Source organism: Phragmites australis, chromosome 6 (assembly GCF_958298935.1).
Source record: "Phragmites australis chromosome 6, lpPhrAust1.1, whole genome shotgun sequence".
NCBI classification, from domain to species: Eukaryota; Viridiplantae; Streptophyta; class Magnoliopsida; order Poales; family Poaceae; genus Phragmites; species Phragmites australis.
Window position 1 is genome coordinate 11,143,799 of NC_084926.1, and position 21,674 is coordinate 11,165,472.

General features: G+C 43.4%; 1 protein-coding gene across 1 annotated transcript; it reads left to right on the forward strand.

Moving 5' to 3' along the window:
* Positions 1 to 13,916: 13,916 nt before the first annotated feature.
* On the forward strand, positions 13,917 to 16,321 carry LOC133922948 (vacuolar iron transporter homolog 1-like). The gene is made up of 2 exons (XM_062368452.1): positions 13,917 to 14,384; positions 15,620 to 16,321. Exons 1-2 carry the CDS (start codon positions 13,917 to 13,919, stop codon positions 16,319 to 16,321), a joined length of 1,170 nt encoding a protein of 389 aa, XP_062224436.1.
* The last annotated feature ends 5,353 nt before the right edge of the window (positions 16,322 to 21,674 follow it).

Consider the following 21,674-nt stretch of genomic DNA (forward strand, 5'->3'; position numbering starts at 1 on the left):
TACTACTTCAATCAATTCATGGAGGTATTACTCTTACTGATTTTCTGATATCCTGATGACCTGACCTGAGAATTTTGTTTTGTGTACGGGCAATGCCCATTCTGTAGGTGGGCTAAGGAATGTTTGCCACTGATGCTAAGAGGTAGCAAAAGGCCAGCCATGTTTGTAACTCTCATGTTCTTCTCTTGATAAAGCGCAATTGAATGGAAATCGAACATTGTTTTTCGGGGGCAAGGGAATCAGGGAACCTATGTGAACGTTGGATTTCCATTTTGCATATTTCTATCTGTAATCATTTGGAACAGAAGGTCCGGAGGAAACCAAGAGCTCCGTTTTTGCCATTTCTTGGTTCTTACCCGCGGCTTCTTCTATTCTCTCTTTGCCTTCCTTTGAAGAAAGCCTCTCAGAATAAAGCGATGCATTCAGCATAGAAGCTACTTTGATTTCGACGATCGAGGCTGTTGGAAGTAGGCTTGACAACAAGGCGATGGGTTCCGCGGGTTTTAGATTTAGGGGGTGCAAAATTTGCCCTGCGGGAGATGCGGGTTGGCCCACGATATGAATTTGGGTTGGGGGTGGGGCCAGTTAACCGCATGTGGGCATCCATGGGCGCCCAAAAAAATCATCAGACATCACTTGCCCAGTCTAGTAGGCCCATCGAGGCACAGAGCGGGTGGCAAGGTGTATGTGTACCGTGTGCTAAACCTAGGTGCCTCGTTTGTCCAGTGTCGCCTTCACATCCCAAATCCATCGCCATCGGCCTGCCGCCCCTCCAAGTCAGGCGTCTACACCCATTCCTCTGGTGGTTTGGCCTCTGCTCCTCGAACCCTAGCTCCTGCCGTTCCACCTTGGTGCGAGCCACGTGCCCACGCCACTCGCCTGGTCGCCGCTCGCCTCGGCATGACCGCGCGAGCTATCTGCCACGCCACTTGCCTTGCCGCTGCCTGCATTGGTGCGACCGTGTGAGCCGCACCACTTGCCTGGCCACTGCTTGCCTACCTTGGATCCTGCATGCCGGCACCGGTGAGTCCATCGCCTCATTCTCCTTCCCTCTTCCCCTTTCTTCTCCCTTCAAAAGCATATCACCCGCGGGTCCCGTCGGATTCAGGGCCAAGGATAGTTTTGCACCTGTCAAGTGGTTCAGATTCAGGATGTTTTTTTAATTCAAATTTCAGATCAGGTACATTTTTGCTGCATTTGGCTCTGACCCATCTCATTGCCAGACCTAGTTGGAAGTGCATGAAATAGCCCTTTTCTGAAATTTTCTATCCTGTTAGCTTATTTGGAGTAAGAACGCACTTCGCAACGATATAACAGATCGTTCCTATAAAAAGTTGCGTTGTCGGTTCCCGAAAGTTTCGTGAACACAATTTTGAGCTGTTTTAAGAACGAGTTCACAGGTGAGAGTCGCAAGTAGCAACTTCCACCATCGATCCAGCCAGGTGCCAATTCATTTTCTATCACAAGTCATCACAACCAACCATGTCAGCGGAATGGACCCATTGCATTGGCACGGTGGATCCAGCATTCCGTTGGCGTGCAGAATCCAATTGAAAGCCTTGTTCCCACCTCTTTTTCAGTCTTTGCAGGCAGCAGCCGATCACTTGTATCCATAAGATGTACAGGATATTGGTTAATTTTTCATTTTTCAATAATCTATATATAATAACATTTTTTTTTGCGAAACAAGGGAGCTTTATTAAAGTTTAAATAATGTCATTACAAACCAAGACTCTAATGCTCTCAGGAAAATTAGAAAAAGACACTCGACTACTACTAGTCCTAATTGCTATTTGCACAAGCTCATGTGCAACCTTATTCTGCTCCCTTCCTATCTTTAACAAAATCAACTCCATGAAGCTGCTGGGCTTCACGTCGGACATCATTGATAATAGGCGCCACCACAGACAAATCAACGGAGTCTATTTGGAGTTTCCGCACCACTGACAAGCAATTAGATTCGAGGATCATTGCCTTGTCCGGCCATCTGGCCGCCAACCGAACCCCTTCTAGGCATGAAACTGCTTCTGCCTCCTCCGCATCCCTGCAATGGAAGAGAACCCTCCCTGCTACAAGCAACAGATGACCCATGTGGTCGCGAATAGCAACCCCAAGTGCTGCTGCCCCCGTCTGATCAGCAAACACACCATCAACATTAATCTTTAGATATCCCACGCTAGGCGGAATCCACCTCTTGTCTTGATGTAGCACCACATTTGCAGCTGTGTTCCTACTCCCCACCAGCAGGCCTGCTTTGCGCTTAACATCTGAAGAATGGTCATGTTGTCTGATTTGGTATAGCGATTCCATATAACACCTCAAGAACCTCACTGATCCTTCAATTGAAATTTCACCCCGACTTTCAGGACATCATTGCGGACAGTCCACACCCTCCAAATGAGCATAAGAAAATTGGCTATGGCTTCAAGAGGGTATTTACCAATGATCAATAGCAACCAATCAGGACCAGACATCTGAATATCACTCTCCACCGGTAGATACCACTAGGACCTCATCGCCTGCCTCAAGGCCAAGGCGTGAGGGCAGCGAATCACTGCATGGAAGCAGTCCTCTTCATGGCTACCACACAAGTCACAGACCATCTGATTCCCCAGGTGACGGTGACACTTATTGGCTTTCGTTGGTAACCCATTATTAACAATTTTCCAGGCAAAGACCTTCACTTTCGATGGAACCAGAGACTGCCATAATTTCTTCCACATTCGTTGATCTCCATCAGGCTGTACACTGTTGCCATTCATACCCAGATCATGCTTTATGCGCATGGCCAACCTATATGCACTTCTTACCGAAAAGTTGCCAAACTTTTCAAAATTCCAAGCAACGAAATCGCTAGTACAAGATGAGGGTAGCTTAATCTTCAAAATTTCAGAAATATCACAAGGATAGAAATACCTTCGCACAATAGTTTCACCCCATGTGTTTCTTGATTCCTCAATCAACTGGCTTACCCATCTGAGCCGACACACTCTAGTACTCCCAATCGGTTGCATACCATAAATACGAGGCAGCCAATTGTCTCGCCAAATTCTTATAGTTGATCCATCTCCGATACGATGTATCACTCCATGCTTCAAAAGATCAAGCCCAAATTCGATGGCACGCCAAGTTGGAGATGCATCCCCTGCAACAACCGTGTCCAGCAACTTCCCATTAGGAAAATATTTGGCTTTCAAGACTCGGGCACAAAGGCTATCTGGCCAAATAATCAGGCGCCAAGCTTGGCGTGCTAAGAGCGCTTGGTTAAACAATCGGAGGTCCTTGAAACCCATCCCACCATGTCCCTTGGGCAATATCATCTTCTCCCACGGTACCCACTGCACCTTCCGTCTCCCATTCATGGAGCCCCACCAATACGCCCTAATTTGCTTCATCAAATCATCGCACAAGGATAAGGGTAGCTTAAAGACACTCATCACATATGTAGGTAGCGCTTGTGCAACCGCTTTTATTTGAATTTCCTTACCCGCAGCTGAGAGATCCTTTTCTTTCCAAGCTACCATTCTCTTCATAAATCTCTCCTCAATAGGTTGAAAACCCCCCCTTCTTACCCGGCCATAAGGAGTGGGCAAACCTAAATACTTTGCTTCAAATTCTACTCTCTAAACACCCGAGATGGACCGAATCTGCTGGGCTACTGTGCCATCCCCACCATCTTTCATCAGTAGGGAACATTTACTAGGACTAATAAGTTGGCCAGTGCATTTTTTAAAGGTACCGATCAATTGTTTTATGACAATTGCCTGCTCGGCATTAGCTTTAAAGAACAGTAAACTATCATCAGCAAAAAGGAGGTGAGAAATACCAAGAGCTCTTCGACAAACCCGCAATCCCTCTCTTTCATGATGCTTCAAAAGTGTAGAGAGACCATCCGCAACCAAAAGGAAGAGATAAGGCGACAACGGATCTCCTTGCTGTAGACCGCGAGAAGGGGTAAAGGGATGCAACGGCACCCCATTGAAGCAAACTGAGTAGCGAACAGTCGAGACACATGTCATGACCCACTGGACCCACTGACTTTGAAAGCCTAGCTTCATCAACATCAACTTTAGGAAACCCCAGTCAACACGATCATACGCCTTAGATAAATCTAATTTGTAGGCACAAAACTCATCCTTGACGCAAGATCCTCTCTGAATCGCATGAATGCATTCAAAAGCTATAAGGGCATTGTCTGTTATCATACGGCCTGGCACAAAGCCGCTCTGTTCCGGAGGAATAATGTCATTAAGAATAGGCCGCAATCTATTCACCAAGCACTTAGAAATCACCTTATAAATCACATTGCAAAGACTAATGGGACGGAAATCCTTCAGCTCCTCTGGGTTGGGAATTTTTGGAATAATTACTATCGTTGTATCATTAATGCCTGTCGGCAATATCCCATCTGAAAAGAACTTATGTACCACCGTGATAACATCCTCTCGCATTACTTCCCAATGTTTTTGAAAAAACCGAGCTGGGAAACCATCGGGTCCAGGGGCCTTTAAAGGGCCCATCTGGAACAAAGCATCCGAAATTTCTTGCGCTGTAAACTCTCGGCATAGCACACCATTCATCTCATCACTGATCTTTGCATCAACCAAGTCCAACAGAGGCTCTCGCTTAACAGCCAAATCAACCGAATACAGCTTCCTGAAATAATCGGTCACCATTCCTTTAAGCTGCTCAGGCTCTTCACACCATTCTCCATTATCAAGCTTTAGCTTTTTTACTTTGTTTTTGCGTGCCCTCCACACAGCTTGACAATGGAAGTAATTGGTATTTCGATCACCTTCCCTCAGCCATGCAATACGGGAGCGTTGCAACCACATCATTTCCTCTCTATATAGAAGCTCATCCATTCTATCAGTTACCACTCTCATTTCCTCTCTACTAAACTGAGCTCTACCCTTCATTTCCTCAGGTTTTGCTCTCAGCTCATCCAATTATTTTATGACCGCTCCAAAGTTTTTCTTGCTCCATATGCGCAGAGCCTTCTGCACATGTTTCAGTGCAGCCAAAATACCCCCAAGTCCTTCTTTATCGAGAGCAGTACACCATGCCTCCTTGATCTCAATCGCCAGCGATTCAAGACGTTCCCACATAATCTCGTAATGGAAGATATGTGGTCTATGACGTTCCTCATTTTCCTTTTTAATCTCCAGCAAGAACGAACAATGATCAAACCTTGAGGATACAAGATGATAAAGCGTAGCTTCACCAAACATATCCCTCCATGCCGTATCCGCAACTTCTCGATCCAATCTCACCTTTACATTTGCATTGCCATCTTGCCCATTGTCATATGTGAAAGGAAGTCCGACAAAACCCAAATCCATAAGGTCACAATCAGTGAGAGCATCTCTAAAAATAGCCATTTGACGAGTGGCCTGCTCACAAGCCGAGAAGTGCTCAAAGCCCCACATGGCTTCATTGAAATCCCCCATAACCAGCCAAGGAAAATCCGAAACACCACGGAGCCAACGAAGAAGTTCCCACATCAAGTGTCGATCCTCCGTTCTAGGCTCCCCATAAACAAACGTAATTCTGAATGGTTGCGTAGAGGCATCCTCTTTGACCATTACATCAATAAATCTCTCATGTTTCCTGAGAAGTGTTACATCCACCTCCTCATGCCAAAATAAAGCCAGGCCACCTCAACCTTCCTGAGTTGCAGGAGCAACAGTGATGCAATTCCTCAGCCCCAACCTCCAACGAAGTTTAGACACTCTCGCCTCTGAATTTCGCGTCTCGGACAAGAAGACCAAACTGGGATTTTTCGCTCTTACCAGAGCAGTTAGCTCTTGAACTATTCGCGAGAGCCCCAACCCACGACAGTTCCAGCTTAGGGTATTCATTGCTCCTGACGGGCCTTGCCATAAGAGCCCGTCAGGTGTTGAGCCAACGCAGTTGACATCTTAGAACCCAAAGATACCACAAATAAACCCATCGAGCATCCATCACCGTATTCAGAGGTCTCTCTGGTCACCTAGCTCAGCACATAAGAGTCACCTGTACCCATAATGTCCACAAGCCCCACAAACACCAAAGGTTGCCGACTCCCTATCATGCACCCCATCAGAATACAAGTATCTCCAAAACAGCCCCTCTCCACACTGCAGATAGTAACCACGGCTATCTTTCTGATCTCCCAGCCCACCATGTAAGCCACCAACTCTCTTAGATTGCCCATAGATCTCACAGGCACCAAAACCTGAATATGCCCTGTTCTCTCACTCAACAGCATGTTAACAGGAAAGAAAACACCAAACCCGCCCGCGCCCAGGCACATTGGACAGACCCAGGTGATCCAAATTCCTTTAACACACGTGAGCAAGATGACATATCCAAACTGACCAAAGCCGATGCTGCTACTCGAGCAATACCAACTAACAAGAACTTTGCAACCAGACCTATTCATCAACCAGAATGGGCACAAAAGACAGATCCAGTTGATCCAAATATACCTACCAGTATTTGCTTCCTCTATTCCTTTAACACACATAAGCAAAAAGACATATCCATATTGACCCAAACTGATGCTGCGACCAGACAAAGACCAACTGACAGGATCTTTGTAATCAGACCTATTCAGCAACCAAAGTGAGCACAATAGACAGATCCAGGCGAACCCATCATACAAACCAATAAAAGTTTCCTTTATTCCTTTAGCACCCATAGGCAAAATCACATGTCCATACTGACCAAAGCCAATGCTAATACCAGACCAGAACCCATCCACAGAACCATTGGAGCCAAACCAATTTCTCAACCAATAGACCCTATCACCCTCACGCCTAAACTCACACTGGACAGACTGGAAAAGAGTGTCTGAATGTAAATCCACAAAAACAAGAACTGACAGGTTGACCCACACATATACATCAACAATTCTGTCATTTATTTCTCTCCCTGCCGCAAGCAAAAGAACATGCTCACACATTGTAAAGCCAACACTACGACCCAGAATAACCTGATATTGCAGAGAAAAGCACACCTCCACACATAGAATGTTCCCCTGCAAGCACCCATCAAACTAGTATTCTCTCCCACAGGCGAGCTGACGCATCCATAATCACCATACACACACATTGCATAATGCAAAAAAGTTCCCAGGTTGACCCACATATACACATCAAATGCTTGCTTTATTCCTTGAACTTCCCAGAATAGAAGTACATAACCAAACTGCACTAAGCCACTTCTATGACTAGACCAACCTGCAAGACCTGTGGAACCTAGACTAAGGCACAGCCAAAGGACCATGACGCTCTTGTTCAGAAAGACACAAAACACTGAAAACTGGGGAGAGGTGACCAGAACTAAAGCCATAACGATACGAACTGACGAGGCACTCCTAGGACCCCGCCAGTTCCATAGTAAGCAATTCATTGCTCTTGACGGAGCATACCAACATGCTCCGTCAGTTTATCAGCAGCCCTAGGGCTGGTTGCTTCCTTTCCATCCTTGCATGCCATGTCATCCCCCTGCATCTCATGATCTTGTATCCCATCCCCTACTGTAGGATTTAATCTTTTCTTCTTCCATGTTCCACCCCTAGCTGCTCCTACTGGCGTCACAACCAGGGCCAAAGAAGGGCTAGCCTCTGTTGTCTCTTGCTGTGCAGCTCCCCTGTTAGGCCGCAGGGACCCATCCTCCAGCAGCTCCGATGTGCCCTGAGACTCCAACGCCGATCCCAATGACCTCAAAGCCTGAATCATATCGCTAGAGTTTAAAGAAATTCCAATACTTGGCGCCATTTGGTTGAGAGCAACTCCTGCACCAGCCGCCACTCCCACACTTTTGTTCATCTCCACCGAAGTTAGACTGAGCCGCCTTGCCCTTCTGTATATTGGTCTTATCCTTTCCTCCTACCTTTTATGCAACAGACATCTTCTTAGTTTGCTCCGACAACTCCTTGTCAATCTGCATATCACCTTCTACCTCATGTGCTTCAAAATCATCCCCCACCCCAACCTGTACCGACCGATCATCCCTGGCGCCCTGTCCAGGACCTCTTTGCTGATTTGATGAGGAACCAGCACTTCCGGCCTGATTGAAGGCAAGTTGGTGCCAAACAGTAGGAATACCCTCTGCCTTTACATAACTAGTTCTTCGTTCAAATTGCTTAAACGGGGAGCATCTCAATTCCGCCGAATAATGCAGCGAGACATCACCTTCAACAGCCTTTGCACACTCCTTATCTGAATGCCCCATGAACCCACAATGGAAGCAGAAGTAAGGCACCCGTTCATACCGAAGGTCAAAACTTTGTACCACCTCCTTGCCTTGAACCTTCACCTTGGTTGGTAGTTTTACCTTCAGGGGGCGATCAACAGGGAGTTCAATTCTCACCCGAAGGAAATCATGCTTACTCCGACCGTTTTCCTCAACATCCGCTGCCTGGACAGCTCCCAGCTTCTTGCCCAAAGTTTCACCAACCCGCTTGTTCAGCATCCCCAAAGGCAAGTCGTAAATCCGCACCCAAACCGAAATAGCATTAAGAGGGATCTCCGAAGGACTTGTGAAGCCATCAAACGGGGCAACAATAAGAGCATCCCCACGATGAATCCAAGGTCCCCCTCTTAAAACAAAAGCAAAATTACCTTCCGACCCAAAAGTAATGATGAAGAGATTATCACGCAAGGCCTTGAAATAGAAATCTGCACGGAGCTACCATGCCCTCTTGAGATCATCAAATAATGCCACCGGGTTTGGACGCTTCAATGAGTAGTACCTTGCTAGCACCATCCATTGCCCCGCCGACAAGGCTTCTGCGTCATCGATCTCAAATTCCACCGTATCATCACCCTCCTCAAGCCCCCCACTTTCAAGGTATGCATCAGGCCCTGTATTGATGCCAACTTCCCCCAATTGATCATCCACCAGGTTTTGTCCCGCCAGGTCCCGTTGCTCCTCTGCCTTCGCTATGGACGAACTCGCCGTGACCGGAACCAGCATCCACTACACCACGGCACCAAATCGATGACTCCAAATCTGTCGCTAAAAGCCCCACTAGCAACTCAACATTGGTCGGTAAAAAGTATTGCCGATCGATATTTCCGTCGTTTAAAGCCCGGTCGGGAAAAGTATTGCCGACCGACACATTTTTGCCGACCAATAGTTTGATGGTGTTATGAAAGATACACTGACCGACTGATTTTTCCTGACCGACGGATTTTTCCCGACCGACTTATCTTTCCCGACTGATGGCTCGATGCACATTATTTTATTAGCGACGGACTGTCCAACGCCAAGAATTCAAACATTTGAAAAAATCAAACTAATTGCAGACATCTTATCAGTCGGTAATTAGTACTGTACATATATAATGATCAGAATAATGTGCAATTATAGGTTACCACAAGAATCTCACATACATTTTCACCAAAACATCATGGTTCCAGTACAACATAGAACTAGAGAGTCCACAAGTCATGCATTCACTAATACAATGTATATACATCGATCACCTCAACACGATCACATATATTTTGAACCAAAAGCTCATATTACACAGTTAAGATTCAGCTAGAAATATACCAGAGTGATCCAACATATATACATACTTGCTCAAAAGACAAAATGAAACATTTTCAACCAAAAGCTCCCATTTTACATTGACACCTCATAGTCCAAAAGCCAAGAACCATGCGTTTAGTAGTAGTTTGCCGTGTTGAGCTCAAAAGTGGTAGTTAGCACCATCCAACACTGCCTGAAAATATACCATGGAATCAGTTGCACATTATTCTGACACCACCAATTAAAGATAGAGAAAAGGGGCATTGATCAATTGTTCTATTGATGGTTAGAAAAACAAAGTTAAATTTTGGAGTAGCTAAAGATAAAATTGATGGAAACAGTAAGCAAACATTCCCCTAAAAAAACAGTAAGCAAACATACATTGAAATACGCATACAGAATTTGGTTGCTATGTATCAGAAACAAAAATATTCCAATAGGAAGACCATACTATATCATGGGAAACATACTTGAACCTAGCCTCAGAATGCATAGAAACAAAAATTCTGGAGATAATTCAAAGGTACTGGATATTTATGCTAATTTGCAGGTACAGTATATGTCATCAACAATTCTAGCTTTTATGCACCCAAGCCACACATCAAACCAGTACAAAGTTTTGCATGTGTAACATTCCTCCGACAAGCTAAACAGGACAGACATGTAAACCATATCAGACATTCAAAGGCCCCCTAAATTTACCGAAAAAAGGACCATCTTATTATAAAAACTGCATTACAAAATGATTAAGCATCACATGAAAATACCAGAACCATATCAGCTATGGAAGGTAATAATCAAGGACAAGGAAAAAAAATGAAGACACAAGATCATCTGGATATAGGTCTATGGATGCACCTAGTTTTAAATCATAAAAAGAAATTACAAATTAATCCAGCTATGAAGCACTTGCTGAATTTATCACAAAGATATGATCACAGAGCTACTTAAATCAAGGTCTCTTGTTTTCACAGCTTGGTCAGGATATAGTTCAATGTGCAGCATGATGCTCTGGCTACTTGATGCATGCTGGGAAATCATGTGCTGGGGCAACCAAGATCATCTCGCTCCTTCTCAGTTTATTGGACTATTTTTCCTTTTGCATCATCTGGATTCTGAAGATACATACAAGTCTCTAGAGTCTGACTGAATACTGCAGTAACTAGTGGTATGCTATGAATATGTATGAAATTCACAATTGAGAGTTATAAGCTGCAAACATTGTTACACTCATCCTTGATTCCAGGTCATGCATCATAAACCAATAAACAGATCAAAACAAGACAATTGGCAGCAAAACATAGCATTGAAATATCTGAAATTTTGATATGAACAGGGATCATTAGGTGAAAAAAATTATCAAAAGGCACTCACCAGGTGTAATTGTTTTTGCAATACCGTGGCATGGATTTGATGCCTTCCTGGTCATCTTCATCTATCAAATTTTGTAGACGGTTTCAATAATCATGGTTACCAATTACAAATCAAAATAGGAATGAGGCAAATTGCAGTTTATTACTTTCTTGTATGGCCATGCTGCGGAAATGGACGGACCAGCCATTCTTGCTTGGGCAGGAAGATGAACCATTAAGTGTACCATAATATCGAAAAATGATGGGAGAAATATAATCTCAAGAAGGCTCAAGGTTTCAGCAATTTCAGCTTCTAGCTTTTGCATATCACTTATTCGAATAACAGGAGAGTACATTTTCCTCTCCGGAAAGCGGAGTAGGTGCAGGCCTAAGCTCGGTAGTACCCCCAAATGCATTAGCATCAAACCGAAATGGATGTATTGTAGGGAAGAATCTACGATGTCCCATATAACAAGTCTTGCAGCCATTACTAAGTTGAATGGAGTCTGTATTTGAGTGACAATCAGGGCAAGCTGCTTCACCAGAGGTGACAGACCCTGAGACATAGCCTAGACCTGGGAAATCGGTGATGGTCCATAATATTGCTGCACGCAATTGAAAGTATTCACCCTTCGAAGCATCATAAGTTCTGACCCCATTAACAAACATATCTAACATATCATCAACAAGTGGTTTAAAATAGACATCCATATCACTGCCAGGAGCACGTCGACCAGGAATTAACAAAGAGAGGATGAAATTTGGTTGCTTCATACACATAAAAGGTGGAAAGTTATAAGGGATCAAAATACCAGGCCAAACACTATAGCTAACATTCATAGACCTGAATGGATTAAAACCATCTGTGGCAAAAGCAAGTCGAATATTGCAGCTATCTGTAGCAAACTCTGGATATTTATGGTCAAAATCTTTCCATAAAGGAGAATCTGCAGGATGCCTGAGCAAACCATCTTTTGTCCGCCCTTTATCATGCCATCTTGTAAGACTTGCAGTTTTAGAGCATACAAACAACCTTTGGAGCCTTTTCTTTATTGGAAAATAGCGAAGAACTTTCTTAGGAACCTTATATACCCGTTTCCCATCTAGAGACTTCTTTTCTTATTTCCATCGTGAAGTCTTACATGTTGGACATGAATTATAATCAGCGTGCTCCTTCCAAAAGAGAACACAATCATTTTCACATGCATGAATACTAACATACCCAAGTCCTATGGATTTCACTAATTTCTTTGCTTCATGGAAGGTTTTAGGTAGTGCAGAACCTTGAGGGAATGCATCATTAAGGAGATCTAGAAGCAAGTCAAAACTTCTATCAGTCCATCCTCCAAGGAGTTTGATATGAAGTAATCTAACTAGAAAACGCAGCTTGGAGTATTTTTGGCAACCAGGGTACAACTCTTGACTATTATCCTCTACGAACTTCTGAATGGCCATTAGTTCCTTACTAGGCTGCTGAAATGAATCATTGTCTTCCAAGTCCCCTCTATCATCTAGACGACATGCTAAGTCTCGAAGGAAATCAGAAATATCATCTTCTTCATTAGAGTCCTCCCTAAACTCTGCACCATCAAAGTTACCATGGTGGACAGAAGAGGAGCTAGCTTCTCCATGTAAGTTCCATATTTATACCCCTTTAAAATTCCATCACATATCAAATGTTCACGTACTTCACTTCCCTCTCTCCAAAAAGAATTAACACACTTCCTGCAGGGGCACAATATTTTGTTTCCTATCGCTGAGTTTCGAAATGCATAAGATAGGAAACAATTCACCCCTTGTAAATAGCCCTTCGTGTGCCTACAAGCAATTTTTTATTAACATCATGTTGACTACAAATAGCACTTTTAGTAGCTTTCAAAAAAATTTATTGTACCTATCCTCAAGATCCATCCATGTCTTATCCATGTTGCACCTCTCTTAAATATCAAGTAGCTTTAACAATCAAATAAGCAAACATACTGTAAACATATATTGGTTCTGCAAATAATCATAGTTTATACTGCCAAGCAAAAAAATAAGAGTTCAAGATCACAAGCCAATTATCCCGTTCTTAATTTGGATAAAATACAGATATTCACTGGCTCCAAATAATTAGTTTCAGAAATTACCTAATAAATCTGCCAGCCCTCGATCAGCACCAAGCCTTTAGCGAATCAGGCAATGCTAAGAACCATCTGCTTGAGGCTACCAAAGATTTCTCCAATCTGAAAACAACACATCATCTTAATGAAAAAAACAATAAGCATATGAGATTGATGGCAAAAAAATGAAAAAAACTTGTTCCCTTACAAATTGCAAATTTGTGATGGGCAGTTGAATCAAGTATCTCCTTTATAACTACAGATCACAGTACAATATCAAAGCTACAGATTGAACAGAAGCTTCCACTTTGTATTATATAACAAAATTTATATGTCAAATGAAAGCATAACTGCAGTCCTACGTTCACCAATCATGTTAAATAAATGATATTTCTTTTATCACAGTGCCAAGTGAACATAACTTTCCAGCTCTACTCTACAGCCAAATCAGTACTGATTCTCTTCAAACAAAGTGCCAACTGATTCATACATTCACTCATAGTAAAAAAAACCCAGAGTAATTAAAACTATTATCTTCCATTTTGTTACTTCCTATTGGCACAGCTGAATATACCAGAGCCTAAACTATAATTAAACCCAGCTGAATATACCTAAGCTGACTTATGCTACCACCAATTGCTCAAATGGTACTTCACATTTCTGCTAGATACCTATACTATCTCATTTTCTTGACAAAGCAATAGTCAGAAAAGCTAAACCGGAACAATAATTATAACAACTAAACTTCCACAAAACCAAATCCACCACTAATCAATCAGAACTGCTCAAAGCTGCTCAAATCACACCAAGAAATGATGGAAAAACAGCATCTTTACTAATCCACCGAACCAAATCCACCACTAATCAATCAGAGCACACACAGACCTAACCCTATCCGATTAAGGCTGGAAACATCCAATCCTTCTGCTCGGCACCGATGACGATTACCTTCTGTACCAACAGTCGATGCAGTGTTTGTGGTTGTGCGATTCGATTCATGTGGAGGCGGCAGAATGCTGGGCAGCGGCAGGGAGTGAAGACGGATGCGGCGTCGGCCCTGGCCAGGAAGCGAGGCGGCGGCAGGCTGCTGGTCATGTGGGGAGCGAGACCTGATGCGGCGTCAGCACCCTGGCCAGGAAGCAAGGCGGCGGCTGGTGGGGCATGTGGTGGCGTGCTGGTGACGCGCGCAAGCTCGTGGTCTCGCAAGGGTAGTAACTGTGATGCGCATGCATGGCGTCGGCGTCCTGGCTGGGGAGCGAGGCGGCGGCTAACCCGTGCGCGCGGTGGCGGCGGGCTATTGGCTGGCGCGGTGGGAGGGCTGGAGGAATTTGGTGGGGAGCCAGCCGAGGAATGGGGAATTAGGAATGGGGAAAATTTTGGCGGCCGGTGCGAGTCTTCTGTTTCGGTGCGTGCCTAAAAATTTGGCCTCACGCGGATGGCTTAGATTTGGCGACTGACACATTTTTTTGGACCGACGGAGCGTCTACATCTGAGGAATGTCCGACTAATAGTTTGACGCTGAATGTTAGACAATTGCCGACCGATATTTTGTTGATGAAAACATAATTGCCAACCGTCCCTCGCCGCTTTGTTTTCCCGACCAATAGCTTATCGATGATCATCAAATTTTAGCGACTGATGTCTGACGTTAAAGCTGTACCATGGTGTAGTGATCAAGTCCTTACTCGAATCTCCCAACTACGGATCCATCAATACACCAGCGCTAGAGGACTTCAGGTGGGCAGTTCCCTCAACGGGTACCCCTTGATCACCCCAATCCCTAGCGATAGCAATCGAAAGAACGCCAGCAGTAGGAATCCAATCTCTAGGATCCAGCTCTCTACCGTCACCAGATTGAACTTTGTAGGACGGGGAGACCAGCGCCCCCGTTCTCCTTTTATACACCCAGAGCAGATCTCGACTCAAATTCCCCCCTTCCGATCTAAGAATCTTCCGATTGCCCGGGGGCATCCCCGATTGAATCAAATCCATCTGTTTTCTCATGTTGAAATCAGACTCCATCCCTCCTCCAAATCTTGACAAATCGACTCCGAACACATCCCCAAGGGAAAGACTTACCAACTCAGAGACGATAACCTTCACCAGATCAGAGACGAACTCCATCCTGCCTAGCGCAACTCTGGTTTTCCCATTTAAACCCTAATTCTAATTGTCTAAACTCTATACAAACCTATTCCTAAATATAGTGTCTAACCTACATTGTTTGGAAAAGAAGAAAAATTACCATCGGGCTAGTTGAAACATGGCCGCCGGTCATCGTCGCGGTTGGGGCCACCCGCTACCTCCCTCTCCCATTGCCTCCTCTCTCTGCTCTGCGCCTCTCTCTCCGACGCGCCTCAGCCGTCGGGATCCGATGTGTCTTGTTGGGGTGGGCCTATATAATAACATATATGATATGTTCTAGCTAAATAAATAGGACATCTAATCTCTGATAAGCAATTATGAAATACATAGTTATTTTTTCTGGATCTGCCACTTTATGCAGTCGTGTGGTTCGCAGAAGCTATCTTGATCCGAGAAGCCGTCATGTTTTTCCCTATAAATAACCCCACCCGAGCCTGTGTCCTCCACACTCCAATAGCCATCTCCATTTGCGTGCTCATCTCATTGCGCTTGTAGTTCCGTGCTTCCATGGCTCCCAACCTCAGCTCCGACGTCCACACAGCGTCGAACGACACCATTCAGTTCCCCTCCAAGCCCACGACGGCCGCCGTCGACGACATCGAGGCAGCAGCCCACGGATCGGCTGACCGCGTCGACTATTTGGCTCGCGCGCAGTGGCTCCGCGCCGCCGTCCTTGGCGCCAACGATGGGCTCGTCTCCGTGGCCTCCCTCATGATCGGCGTGGGCGCCGTCAACGACACCGCGCGGGCGATGCTCGTGTCGGGCCTCTCGGGGCTCGTGGCCGGCGCATGTAGCATGGCCATCGGAGAGTTCGTGTCCGTGCACGCGCAGTACGACATCCAGGTGGCCCACGCCGAGCAAAGCCGGGGCAGCGACGTCAGCGGCGGCAGCGAGGAGAGCCTGCCGAGCCCGACGCAGGCGGCGGGCGCGTCGGCGCTGGCGTTCGCGGCGGGCGCCGCGCTGCCGCTCCTGTCCGGCGGGTTCGTGCGGCCGTGGGCGGCCCGGGTCGCAGCGGTGTGCGCGGCGAGCAGCCTCGGCCTGGCGGGCTTCGGTGCTGCGGGCGCGTACCTGGGCGGCGCGAACGTGGTCCGGTCCGCTGCCCGCGTGCTCGTGGGAGGGTGGCTCGCCATGGCGGTCACGTTCGCAGTGCTCAAGCTGTTCAGCCTGGCGTTCAAGATGCATGTCTCCTCGGCATAAATATATTTTCTCTACGCATAAATAATAAAAAATAATCGAACGAGGGAGACCTTTGTTTCCAGGTCTCGTGGGTATATTGACGTAACCATGAGGTTTGGTACATATGGCTCGTTACGCACTTGTACTTAGTAGTTTGGTACTACTAGCGGTAGTTAAATTGTCCATGCTCGGACGTATTCAGTGGTTTTATACCGATTAACGTGGAAATGGCAGCTGGTATATCATGTGTGTTTTTAAATACCCATTCTTTCCTTTTTCTCGAGAATGTAATATTCCTTCTTTCTGAATTAGATGTGAATATAATGGGCATTCCGGTTTGTTCTTCATTGCTATCGCATTTTCTAAAAGCGAAAGGTACAAACAGATCTCATTTGTGCAGTTTGATTCCTGAAGAGTGAATCCATAATCAAAGCCTTTTTGATAGAGCTCGAGCTCTTACATCCATATTAGATTTTGAGTTTATAAAATAAAATAAAATAGTTTAAGTCTGTATTTTTAGATTAAAATAAAAACAAAGCAAGTCATTCAAACATACTCGATGTATCTATAATATCAACTTAAAAATTCTTAAATTTAGAGCTCTATGAACAAAGCCTAATTATACAGTAACACAGCTCAACTGGTCTGAGACAAACTAAAACGGGGCTGCGGTTATTACTGCCCGGTACTGGTAGGTCTCTAGCACCGGAGCAAATTGCATCTGCACAACCATCTTTGCCTCGGTGCTTCTTCACTTGTACTGGTTGTTGATCCTTGCATGGCTGATGGTCACTGCACTAGACAAATTTTATACCACGGTACCTACCAGCTAGCAGTGGTGGAGCTAGGATTTAATAGTTAGTGCATCTGTTGGAAATTTTTAAATCACATATACAAATATGAATTTTGCTAAAAGTATAATGTAAATATATTAAAAGTTCTTAACATCGTAAATTCAACAAATAAGTTTAAAATTTGTGAAAACTATAATATAAATAGTCTAAATATGAAATAAAGTCTTATAGAAGATTACAATACATACTCTAGAACCTATTTTATACATTTTTATGGTCATAAAAGTCTCGATTATGACATCCTTACTCAAATAGTTAACTTTTTACGATAGAATCCACCACTTGATATTTTCTCTCTCACTCTATGATTTTTCTAATTGAGGATAATTGAGATCTCCTTAATCCCACTAGATATTCTATGTTTATATACAGATTACGTCCCTATACCCATAGTCCGTAGACATCATTCTAAGTTCCATCTTAATAAGCAGCTTTAGTTACCGGCTTTCTACTGTTTAGCTAAACCAGATATAATATCAGTGCATCGCAAATGAAAGAAATGAAGATACTTACTAGAATTGCCGATCGTAATAGGTAAACAATCCGCATACCAGACACAAGTGAGCCTAGTTCCAAAGCTTGCAATGAAAACAAATGTCCAATCACCTCAGCGCCCATTCAAATAATAAACTGGGTACAAATTTCAGTAGGCTGGAGAGGAGCATTAAAACATTTGACCTATAAAGCAATCAAAAAAGGGTTTCAATATCACCAGAAATAGGACAATGATAACCAAAACGCTATGTCATCTACTGCCAATCATATAAAGCAGGGCAGCATCAGTATATAAAAACCTGAATCACCAATAAGAATAAGACATTTGGGGTTAGAAATATTCAATCAAATATTGAGATGAGGGGTAACTTGGATTTAGCGAAGAGCTTAGTACTTATAGGATCGAGAATGACGATTAGAGTGGAACGGGTAAATAGGCGCCACAATAAATTTCTTTCGATATATATGTCTTTCTTCTATTTTATCATCCAACGTATCTCTAAACCAAAACGCAATACAAAATACAGCAGAAACACAGAGCTCAACCCAGAAGATCCGTCTAAGAACATAACAAAAACTCAAAGAATTCAAAAACTAAACTTGAATATCCAATCAAAGGTGGGTCTCATGGTAGAAATCGAACACTAGGTTCCACAACATACCAATCTATAACTCATCTCCACACAAAGTTTGGAACTTGAAATTAAAGATTAAAAACAAACAAAGATAAGGTTATCAGTTGAAGAAATTCTCCAAGTTGATGATCTAGAGGCAAAGCAGTTTAAGATCCATGAGTATACATTCGTATGTGATTTTTATGTCTCTAGTAACAAGAAGAATGACTTTACAAGGTGCTGAAAATTTAGCCCAAAAACCAAAACAAAAATCACAACGAAACACCAAAATCTTGCAAATTCGCAAGGGAACCAATAGAGTGAAACTAGAAGGAGGGGAATTCAAGCATATACAAAAATATAAACTTCATTACTTAAAGAGATCAGCCTTATTTGAGGTGGGTTACAAATTTTTTTCACTCAAAACTCTCACCTAATACATAGGCTAAACACTCATCATTTATCTCCTCTAAAACCCTAGCACTAGCCTCTCGAATGAGTAGCATAATAGGCTTAAGTGGCTGGTTCCACCTCTCCCATAGCCTCACCCTCTATCTACAGGCTTAGAAAATTTGACCCCAAGTTTTTTTAACTTTTCTCAAAATACCCCTATCTTATAGTACACTTCTACCTACCACTGAGAGCATTTTAATCAATTTTCTTCTCTATTCATTTGACGGCCGCAACGTCTTTATGACTTTGCTTCGCCTTGATGCAAGCTTCGCGATGGTGCCACATACTCCTCTAGTCCTCTCACGATTTTAAGGTCAAATCGCGAAACCGTAGCACGCTTTTCAAAGCGTGTCTAGCCACCACTTGCTTCCACCTGAAGCAAGCGCTCCGATGATGACACGTGTCCTCCGTCTTGCGATCTTGACCGTCAGCAAGTCTCTCTCGCTCACGATACCACATGCCACCTTGTCACTTGCACCAGCATTCCCTTCGCTGGACTTGGTCAACACGCCGTCTTCATCCTCCGTTTCATGCTTTGCTTGACCTTCATGTGTACAACTAGGATCATACTTGACTCCATCCGGCCCTCCTTAATCGTCCGGCACCAAGCACCCGCTTAGCCTCGATCACCCATCATCGACCGCAAGTTGCATCCGTCACCTGCACACTATGAAATAAGCAAACAAATTTCTTCACACTCCAAAATATCTCTAGGTTAGCACAAAATCAAAAACTTCAACTCAGAGTATATCCTGCAGAAAATATGAACACCGCATGTTTCAATGTGTTCTGCTCAAAGTTATCTGTTCTAGGAAAATTTTGCTCTATGCAAGAAAAGGTTCGGTAAAAGCTTTTGGTGATCTCATGTCCATCACCGGATAATCCGGTGTGTGCCAATCTACCGAACCATCCTTCTGCAACATCTCTACAACAAAATATCTAGTGCATTCTCTTGTGTTCACAATCTCAGCACCGGACAATCCGGCGTACATATTCAAACTTGGAGCCAAAAATCTCATCTCTACAGAAAATACTTCGACGCTCTCAAAGTTCATCACTAGACCATCCAGTGTTTTCTTTCATTTCTACTTCAGCACTAAAAATATTCCAGTGATACCCTCCGGTGTAGCCACCATACTCACCTAACCTTCCGGTGCATTGATCTCCAATTTCGCCTGAAAATGGCTCTCTGCAAGAAATAGTCCGACGAGTATGCACTGCCTATATCAGAACTTTCGGTGAACACCGGAACATCCAATGTTCACACCGGAACTTCCGGTGTGTGTAATTTTTCTGCGTACAGAGAAGAATTCGTCAATTCCAAACACCGTCAACTCGAGTTAGACATGAACAAGAACAAACATCCACAAACACATTCTAACCAAGTTCAAGACACATCAATTTAGTCAATGCCTCATCACATGCAAACTACGACACTTCTCTACTTGGTTTCTCAATCCCCCCTTGATGAGTGCATTGACAACCCTCAAAACACAAAGGTTTGGGAAGCACATCCAGTGACCAAAAACTCGAGAAAGAGTAAACACAAATCACTTGGCATAAGATAGATTGCAAAATGCCAAAGATAGGCAAAGACAAGCCAAAACCTCAAAAGAGCAAGAAAACCTTAAAAACTCAAAAACAAATGCTCCCCCTTGATGAATGCACATTTTTCATATTTTGTTGAGGTTTGTTGCAAAATTCCTCATTTCTCCTCCTTTATAGCATATTTGTGTATATTCTCATATAGTGCATATGCTCTCCCCCTTTGGTAATGTAAACATCAATGACAAAATATTATGCAATGCATAAATATATAAACCTAATGAGCTTTCACAAGTATACCATAACGCATTTTCAAAGGCTGGAAACGTCAAAGGGCCCGAAAAGAAGAAAGTGGAGCTCACAATCACATAGAGGCTCAAAAAGAGACAGTGATATAAGAACATGAAGCTTTATAAGCTAAGCCCAAAGAATTGGGTGGATTGAAGTTCAAATAGCCAAATCATGTTAAAAATAACCACCATATAATCGTCTACTCGTGTCGAGTCAATACAAGCATTAAGAACTAGCCAACTTCAATCTCAAACTAGGCAAACAAGTATTCATGATAATAGGCTTTACAAAAGCTCACATATGAAACTAAGACTTTGATTGATTAAGTGATTAACAAAAATTAAATAGTTAGGCACATTTATTTGAATTTCATTTTATCCTGAAGTTGCCTCTTATCCAAGCAAAATGTCGCATGACTGGGTACGGCAAACACCTTAATGCTTCAAGATAACCGTATTGGATCAAATTTTTCCACAAGGTATTTGATTTTTCATGATTATTCATTTCACACAAGTTATCAAGATGGTTACAAGATCAAGTTAAGTAGTGCATTTACGACACAAGGAACACATGTTCCCATAAGGTTCTATCATGAGCTAAACATTTAACAAAGATAAAAAAACATAATGCAATATTTTCCAATCCACTGTCTGGAACCAAAAAGTCCTAGAGCAAGATATTTATCAAACTAGCCTTAACACAAGCATTGACTAAGCCAAAGTAATTACGAACATGGTGATCAAGAATGTAGCATTTCATAGTCTATATGATTCATAAAATTGCCAAATTTTATCTTAAGAAAGCTAGCGTACTTGAAATATATCACGTCAAAGCATCAAGAAGAGCCTAAGGTTAAGAGTTTGATCTACACAACTAATCAACTTAGTTCAAATTCAAGTCTAGCAATAAAAAATGCTAAAGATATATAAGTCAAAACTCAACTACTATGATTATCTTACATAATAAAATGTAATACAAATGCAACAAAAGTAAGATAGAGTATATAAAAAGGACAACTCTCCTTCACACAATGCTATAGGGATAGAACACACCAAGCTCTCCTTTCAAAAAGGTAAATCTTATAGCATCTAGAGACTTGGTGAATATATTGGCTAGCTGGTG

Bases quoted from the DNA above. Each gene is read 5' to 3' on its own strand.
- LOC133922948 (XM_062368452.1), top strand. From the start codon at position 13,917: ATGACGATTACCTTCTGTACCAACAGTCGATGCAGTGTTTGTGGTTGT. The intron at 14,385-15,619 runs GTGCGTGCCTAA...TTGCGCTTGTAG, and splicing joins GGTGCGAGTCTTCTGTTTCG to TTCCGTGCTTCCATGGCTCC.